Source organism: Oncorhynchus keta, chromosome 33 (genome assembly GCF_023373465.1).
Source record: "Oncorhynchus keta strain PuntledgeMale-10-30-2019 chromosome 33, Oket_V2, whole genome shotgun sequence".
Classification (NCBI taxonomy): domain Eukaryota; kingdom Metazoa; phylum Chordata; class Actinopteri; order Salmoniformes; family Salmonidae; genus Oncorhynchus; species Oncorhynchus keta.
In genome coordinates this window covers 19,222,959-19,232,290 of record NC_068453.1, presented here as the reverse complement: position 1 = coordinate 19,232,290, position 9,332 = coordinate 19,222,959, and the positions used below count along the sequence as shown (strand labels likewise).

Here is a 9,332-nt window from a genome sequence, read left to right as displayed (position 1 = left end):
GAATGGCCAACTCATCCTCCTCTAGAAGAGGATAGGCCAGCTCATCCTCCCCAGGGAGATGACATCATGTTATATGAGGAAATAGCAAACATTTTTTAAACATCTGTTTAAAATACAAATTTGAGGTTGGGATTTTGAAGGGTTTTTTCTCCAATTTATGCTTTGGCCACAAATATGAGTGTAGGACGAGTCAAAGCGATTAATATTAACTTTAAAATTGAGATTTTCACTGGGCACTTACTTTAAAAATGTGGAGTTTGAGGGCCTCCTGAGTGACACAATGGTCTAAGGCACTGCATCACAGTGCTAGAGACGTCACTACAGACCTGGCTTCGGTCCCAGGCTGTATCACAACCGGCCGTGATCGGGAGTCCCATAGGGCGGCGCACAATTGGCCCAGCGTCGCCCGGGTTAGGGAAGGGTTTGGCCGGGCAGGCTTTAATTGGCTCATCGTGCTCTAGCGACTCCTTGTGGTGGGCTGGGCGCCTGCAGGCTGACTTTGTTCATCAGTAGAATTGTGTTTCCTCCAACACATTGGTGCGACTGGCTTCCTGGTTAAGCGGGTGTGTGTTATGAAGCGAGGTTTGGCGGGTCATGTTTCGGAGGAAGCATGACTGGACCTTTGCCTCCCAAGCTTGTTGGGGAGTAGCAGCGATGAGACATGATTGAAATTGGGGAGAAAAGGGGGTAAAATACAACAACAAAAGAGTTTGGTTACTTGGCTAAATGCACTTCTGCATGGGCTATGTTGACAATATGCTACTGATGGCCTATCCCAACAAAATCCCAGCTAATTGGAGTGGAATGCAAGCCAATTGAGATTTATTAACTGATCCATATTACGCAGTACCAATATATTAATGAACTACCCTGCCCTATGCAGAGAAGATTATACCAGGGGTTGGCCTTTAAATTCCTAGATTAATTTTTAATAGCCTACCAAAGTCTTGTTTCCGTTTCCAAATGACTCCTAAAGGGATACTTTGGAATTTTGGCTAAGAGTTCCCCAGAGTCAGACGAACTCGGGGATACCATTTTAGGTCTCTGTGTCCATTATGAAGAAAGTAAGAGGATAGCTTTGCGAGCCAATGCTAACTTGCGTTAGTGCAATAACTGGAAGTCTATGGGTATCTGCAAGTTATCAACTTCCTTCAAACTGCACGCAGAGACATAGAAAGGGTATCCACGAGTTCATCTGACTCTGATCTGACACTGATAGTGTAGTTGGTGACAGCACTGCTGGGGATATGGGGTTTGATTGTAGCATATTCTCTCTCTGCAGAAGGCTTCCAAATATTGTGAAATTTTAACGAAATCAATAACAAACCGTTTCTATGTACATGCTGCCCTCGTGTGGTCAGTGCTGGTGATGAGCATTATACAGTAGTACAGTAAAGTCATGGAGCTGCATTGGTATTCAGGAATGATGTGGGGCTCTGACTCCCAATGCCCCCTCCCCTTCCTCCTTTCGCTCAGTGATCTCCTGCTCTAATTCTTTGATAGGCCCTCAACCCGCCTCTTCACTGCTGCTTTCCACTTCACCTCAATGAGCCCAGCATGGCTCCTCTCTATGGAGCACACCAGAGCCGACCTGCATACTGTCTAATATCTCTCATTCTCTGTTTTGCTGAAAGCTCTAGTTCTCCTGGATTATATCCTGCACTTCTGTTTCCATCTTCGCCATGAGTCTTCCTCCCTGCACATCTATTACACAGTAGACAATGGGACATGTCAGTGTTATCCTAGGTCATGCATGCAGCAGCTCATGATTAGTGATAATTTATCTATCCTTTAACAGTATAAGAGTTTTCCCATGATACATACCTAGGTGTATGTTTGTCCATACACACACACACACACACACACACACACACACACACACACACACACACACACACACACACACACACACACACACACACACACACACACACACACACACACACACACACACACACACACACACACACACCTGAACATGCTCACACAAACATATTAACATTGATGTAAGGACATCAGTATTTCAGAGGAATTTCCACTGAAACCATCCCTTGCTGTTGGAAGTATTATTCATGATCTCAAGTTCAAACTTGCCAAATGGTTTAGTAACAGGCGAACGCAGTCTATGACAGTCTACCTCTATTCCATAAGTTCTTCATGCAATTCCAAACGAAATGTATTCATAAAGAAACATTTAAAGATTTAAAATTTTGTTTCAAATGTTTTAATTCAATCACAATTACCTTGGACACCAGTGGTTTCCATTGATGGTCACTCCTCCTGGGACATGGCCGAAGACTGGGTTTTGTCTTGAAAACATCAATTTGTTTATTTGCTGCGTTACATAGAAATTAGTAAATTTTTATCTAGGTAGATTACATCCATTGATAGCAAATAAGTCACATCATGGCCCAAAGATTTTGGGGAAGTGGACCGTGGTGCAATACTCAACACGATAACCACTCTAACCGCTAGAGGGCGCCATTGGCACCCCATAGGTGTTCAGTTGACTTCACATGGGCAGTCTTTTGAATAAAATGCAACCATTTGAAGATGGACATGGATAAATATAACAGTTTACTGTCCTTTATGTATCTAAAACATTTCCGTTAAAATATCTGCCGCAATGAACATTTAAATCATGTCTCTTAATTTTTGCCCCTCGGTACACTAGGTGGCGGTACATAAATAATTTGAGCTCTTTTTCTCAATTGATTAACCTTTGTTTTGGGTCAGAGTTGAAAGGCTCCAGCTTCCTGGTTTCGGCGGCAATGCGTACAAGTCTGGACGTTTTTGTGTCGAAAAGATAGTAAAGTACTAAGATACAAAAGCACCACATTTCGTACAGCAATGGTGAGTGTTGATATGGTTGGTTATAATAAAATTGCCCGGATCTGTTGAAAAGAGAAACCGATTAGCAGTTGAGTTGGGTGCCTTTTTCCAGCAAGCTAACGTTATCCCATTCATTCATTCATTGCATTTACAGTGAATGAGCAGCAAATAAAGTCATGTTTCAGATTGAAATCTAATATGCGTTTCATTGCATGATGATAGACGTCTGTTCGTCCCTACACATGGGTCTGAACGTTCTATTTTGTTCCATTAAATTATTAACCATAACAATTAGTCCCACCTTCTTCCTGTTTCTGTGTGTCTGTAGAGTTTACCTCTGAACCCTAAACCCTTCCTGAATGGCCTGACAGGCAAGCCGGTGATGGTGAAGTTGAAGTGGGGGATGGAGTACAAGGGCTACCTAGTGTCTGTGGACAGCTACATGAACATGCAGGTGAGGGAGCACACCTGGACACGGGTGCTTTTAGCAACGTGGGTGTATTTATATACGATAGCGTTGCTTTCAATTTAATTTGGTTGCACAAAAACAGTACGCGGGAAGCCAGAAGTTAAAAACAGTTCCATTTCAGCTTACAGTGCTGGTGGACAGGACGGTCATTATGACTGGGAATTTGAGACAAAGCATTGTGTTATTTAACAGACTTTCCAAACGTGGGTCTGTTGTAGACTCACTTCCTATCTGCTTATCTCATATCAAAATAAGTCTCCCACAAGTTCTTAATTTTGTCCACGTATGCCGCAGGTACAAGACTTGTATTTTGCGCCGAACCTGGACAGTGTGTGTGGCTGGTGCAAATAAATGGCGACGTAAATTTGTCACGTTTTTGTCATTGGTTTCGACAGTTGGCGAACACAGAAGAGTATGTAGATGGAGCGTTGGCTGGTCACCTTGGAGAAGTACTTGTTAGGTAAATAAGAGCCCTCTTCTGGATTCTCTACAATGTTGCCTTCTGCCCCTTGTCCTTCACTCCTGAGGTGATCATGATCGGCAACGACTCCATTCATGAAATACCTACTTTTCTTAGAGCAGTGATCTGGGGTGTATTCATTAGTGTAGACTGTTTAAACAGAAAGCATTTTTCAACAAAAACAAGTTTCATATTGGACAAGTTCAGGTAGGTCCCACTTTGGCTTGTTTGCTTTGTAGTAAATAATACCCAGTTCAAGAAAGGAAGTATTTGTTGAAATCGGATGTTTTCTGCAATAGAATTGAACTCCTATATTCTGAAATATTTGTTGAACTGCAAGTCAACCCTTTAATGAATACCAGTAGAAATGTATTCTCCCTGGACTTCTGTATCCAGCATACTTCTGGTGTGACTGATGCAGATGTTTGATAGTGGCTGTTTTCGGTGTAATTCTCTATAATCTAAAGTGCGTATTCTCTACCCACAGGTGCAATAATGTTTTATATATTAGAGGAGTGGAGGAAGAAGAGGAGGACGGAGAAATGAAAGAATGATGGCGAGGATGAGACTTAACAACTGAAGATCTGGATGAGTGTTGTTTGAATCTTTGTTTTTTCATTTTCACTGTGTGGAAAATGGACTCTTGGTAAGAAAGTTGGCTTTACATGTGTGAAACTTTCAAGAGTATTTTTTAATTTTTTATTTTTACTGTTTATGATCCAATATGTATTATCACTGTAGAATAAATGTAGAAAATGATGGTTATTGTACCCATTCCTAAACCTGTTGTCTGGTGGTATTATTACAGGTTTGTGAGGGAGGTGATTGATGTGGTGTCTCAACCTTATTAACAAACACTACACATTGAACAGAACTTGTCAGTCAATGTACCATATTCCTAATTTCCAAAGCCCCTCCCAAACTTGCACTTTGAACACCTGTTGTCCACATATGAACTTTTCCCCAAACCACTAGAAAGTGACAGAGGTGACTTACAAAAGTAATTCACATTTTTAAGCTTCATTTAGACTATTTCAAAATGTCGAACAAACTTTTGGTAAAGAATGCGAAACAGAGGTGGTTTTAAGTTGCAACAACGGTGAGAAGTTCCTGACGAAGGAAGGGATGTGGCTACTAGTTAATGTTTGTTACCATTTGTTTAGAACGAGTTGACTACAGCTTGCCCTAACGTGCTGTGAAAGCAAAACTACATTTTGGCTAAACCAAATGTAGTTTCCACCGCAAACTATTGATTAAAAGAGCTGTGTATTGTTTGTGCAGCGACGGCCTGATAAAGGATATTGGACTTGCGAGCACCATTGACATCCAATATGCAGGGTCGTTTGATGAAGTAATCAATGCAACTGGCATGTGTGTCATTCCAGGCAAGTATCCGTGCAATACACCACCCTGGACAATAGGGGGCGGTAGATCTAGGCGTGCACGAAGGTGTAAACATAGTTTGTGCTATCTGGGGTCCTTAACCATAGCCCTTTCCCAATGCTAAACTTAACCCGTACCATTTTAAATGTAAATTTCAATGGTGTGGGACGTCCCAAGGATCCCGGATAGCAAGGGCCATGTAAACATGCGACCGTGGCCACGTTTATTTGTCAAATGTTGTCGAACGGTGCAGATAGAAATGCCATGAATAGGGCTGATGTTATTCCTTATTCTACATGTCAGAGCATAGGAGGTGGGTGGCACATTAATTGGGGAGGACGGGCTCGTGGTAATAGCTGGAGTGGAATGGTATCAAACACGTGGTTATGAGCCGTTCTCCCCTCTGCTGCCTCCTGTGTGTCAGAGAGCCATGTTTGGCCTACCTGGCATATTTTAATGTTGCAAAATGTTTGGTCCTGCCGAATGCTCCCCTGTTCTATTGAGACATATTTGAATCATTGGTTTGGTGTTCTATCATGTAGAGAATTAGGTTTTGTAGAAATGCAGCCGTGCTCTGTGTATTATTACGTTTCAGGACTGGTTGCTGCACACACCCACCCCGTATGGGCTGGAGACAGGGTGCATGAATTTGCCGTGAAGATAAATATGACTTCCATGGGTCCTGTCCCCTCTTCCTCAACAGCTTGTAATGCGACTCACCTTTTAGAGTAAAAGTAAAGGTTTATATGGCATTTACACAAGCAGCCCAATTCTGATATTTTTCCCACAAATTGGTCTTTTGACCAATCGCATCAGATTATTTCACACGAGATCTGTTTTTTAAAAGACCAAGTTGTGTAAAAAGATCAGAATTGGGCTGCCTGTCAAAATGCAGCCTAGGTAATGCTGTGTGTGGTGACAGTTGGCTGGTGCCACTTACATGGATGTGCACCGTGCCGGAGGAGAGATCCACTTCACAGTGGAACACACCCGGGTTGCTCTTGCCTCCACCCTGTACAAACATCGTTCTTTACTGCTAGGCAGGACACTAGTGATATGGGCCATAAACTTTTATTTCTCCCTTAAGATGACCTGACCTCAACCCCCCCCCCCCACTAATCCATGGCGCTCTCCCCTTATCAATGCCTGCCACATGTAATCGCTTCCCTGCACTCAACACATTCCAAGCTTAGTTGCATCCACTATTTACCTTCCTCCTATATCCCTTAACTTCTGGTGTAGACCCTCTAAACCTCAGTACTCCCTCAGTGACATGAATAAGTATATTTCCTATTCTCAGAACCCAACATGTCCATCTCACTTAACCATTCCTGCATTGTGTGTGTGTTTTTTCTCTCTGGTGGGGTAGAGCTCGACCTAGAGCTCGACCTGGAGGATGTGACAGATAATGGCATTGCTGCCATGGCGACAGCTAAGACCACCGCCGTCCTGCTCCCAACCACCGCTTGCATCCTGCGGTTACCCCAGCCGCGGGCCCGAGACATGCTGGAGGCTGGGGTCATTGTTGCCCTGAGGGGTGACTTCAACCCTAATGCCTACTGTTGCTCTATCGTGGGTACCAGAGGACGGGGGGTGGAGGAAAGTTAGGGGGGAAAGATGGAGGGGACTGTGGGGGTAAGTTCAATGAGTTAGTGGGAGAAGAAGGTAAAAAGCCTATTCCTCTATATAGCGATCCCTCTGTCATCATCTCTTTATCCCTCTCTGTCAATCCCAGCCGGTGGTGATGCACCTGGCGTGTGTCAACATGAGGATGTCCATGCCCGAGTCTTTGGCCGCCCTCACCATCAACGCAGCCTACGTCCTGGGCCGCTCTCACGCGCACGGCTCCCTGGAGGCCAACAAACATGGCGACCTGCTGGTCCTCAACGCACCACGGTAAAGTTACTGTCAATAAATACTACTATATTGTAAGAGCTGGCTTCATTTACTGGTCAGACACCACAGTGTATGTTACAGTTGACCGTTGAGTCATCTAGCTGCTGAAGGTTATCTTGTAATTGTGGTGAGGACTGTGTATAGAGTTGTCTAAAATGCAGTAGCTGTGTGAATGGAACCGATTGGTTTGTGTGAGTGAGACTGCCTACGGTTGTGTTGATTGTGTGAGTGAGACTGCCTACGGTTGTGTTGATTGTGTGAGTGAGACTACCTACGGTTGTGTTGATTGTGTGAGTGAGACTGCCTACGGTTGTGTTGATTGTGTGAGTGAGACTGCCTACGGTTGTGTTGATTGTGTGAGTGAGACTGCCTACGGTTGTGTTGATTGTGTGAGTGAGACTGCCTACGGTTGTGTTGATTGTGTGAGTGAGACTGCCTACGGTTGTGTTGATTGTGTGAGTGAGACTGCCTACGGTTGTGTTGATTGTGTGAGTGAGACTGCCTACGGTTGTGTTGATTGTGTGAGTGAGACTGCCTACGGTTGTGTTGATTGTGTGAGTGAGACTACCTACGGTTGTGTTGATTGTGTGAGTGAGACTACCTAAAGTTGTGTTGATTGTCTGTGTGTGGGTGACACTTTAGTGTAGACTGACAGTGTTGTGTTATCCAAAACCAATTTTGAAGTTGGAAGTCCATGTTGTTGTCCGGTAGTTGGGAGCATCTCATCTACCAGTTAGGAGGACACCAGGAACTGATCCGCTAAGTTGTCATCAGGGGCAACGTCGTCTACAACAACGACAAAACCATGGACTTTCAACCGTAGGCCTTGTGGACATGGCTCACAGACAAGGATTTGTAAATAGACAGTTAATATCAACCAGATATTCTATGTCTTGGTCAGTGGGTTATATGGTAACATTTGAGTATGGGCTTTGAACCATTGGAGAAACTATCTCCAAATGACTGTGGAGTTGGGTAGGGTTCATATCCAGTAAGTGTTTGTTATAAAGAACACGATTTTTAAAAATTCTTAAGATAAACAAGTCTCCATTCTTGAGCTGTCATTTTTTTGCCCTGTTTTAGGTTGGAGACCTTCTGACCCTTGGTTCCTCTCATTCTTCAGCTCTACACCCCTCCCCTTCATGTCAGTATGATCCAGTAGTGTATTGCTGAGGTTGCAAGAGACTGTGCTCAGTATGATCCAGTAGTGTTGCAAGGGGACTGTGCTCAGTATGATCCAGTAAAGGGGACAGTATGATCCAGTACAAGGACTGTGCTCAGTATGATCCAGTAGTGTTGCAAGGGGATCAGTATGATCCAGTAGTGTTGCAAGGGGACTGTGAGTATGCTCAAGGGGACTGTGCTCAGTATGATCCAGTAGTGTTGCAAGGGGACTGTGCTCAGTATGATCCAGTAGTGTTGCAAGGGGACAGCTCAGTATGATCCAGTAGTGTTGCAAGGGGACTGTCAGGTATGATCCAGTAGTGTTGCAAGGGGACTGTGCTCAGTATGATCCAGTAGTGTTGCAAGGGGACTGTGCTCAGTATGATCCAGTAGTGTTGCAAGGGGACTGTGCTCAGTATGATCCAGTAGTGTTGCAAGGGGACTGTGCTCAGTATGATCCAGTAGTGTGCAAGGGGACTGTGTGTATGATCCAAGGGGACTGTGCTCAGTATGATCCAGTAGTGTTGCAAGGGGACTGTGCTCAGTATGATCCAGTAGTGTTGCAAGGGGACTGTGCTCAGTATGATCCAGTAGTGTTGCACCAACCATCTTTGTGTGGCAACCACTCCCCTTGACTCACAGTCCCAATGGGCAACAATGAGCCAGCAACAGGGTTTGGACCTACAACCCTGTGCTTATGGGATAAGATCCTTACACCAGAGCCACCGACTTCTTCACCCTCCCCTCTGTATGTTTGGCATGGGGAATTATTTGAAACGTACATAAAAGCACAAGAGATGAGGTTTGGACCCATAACCTCTAGGTAGGACAAGCTCGCGGAGTGGAACTGACCTTCCACAGATTTGCATTATTTTCCAGATAATGCAGAGCCACTAGTTGATTATCCCTTTTATTAAACCAGGGCTATCATTTGACACATTTGCTGCTTCAACATCCACTGAAGTTGCTTACAAGTTTACTAGATAGCGACAGTAGTTGCCTTGGTAACCAAAGAAACAGACTTGCTAGTTTAGCTTACCAAACCATCAGTTCTACCTTGCTGTTATGAATTTTCATTTAAAAAATGGCAGTGGTTTCAATGAATTGTTATTTTTGCAGCTCAAACAT

The 9,332-nt window shown here is 44.0% G+C and overlaps 1 protein-coding gene across 1 annotated transcript; it reads left to right on the top strand.

Annotated features, from left to right (window-relative positions):
* Nucleotides 1-2,701: 2,701 nt before the first annotated feature.
* Nucleotides 2,702-4,543, top strand: LOC118366342 (small nuclear ribonucleoprotein F). Its single transcript, XM_035748928.1, has 4 exons — nucleotides 2,702-2,853; nucleotides 3,161-3,286; nucleotides 3,697-3,761; nucleotides 4,249-4,543. Exons 1-4 carry the CDS (start codon nucleotides 2,851-2,853, stop codon nucleotides 4,313-4,315), a joined length of 261 nt encoding a protein of 86 aa, XP_035604821.1. The 5' UTR covers nucleotides 2,702-2,850; the 3' UTR covers nucleotides 4,316-4,543.
* Nucleotides 4,544-9,332: the final 4,789 nt, after the last annotated feature.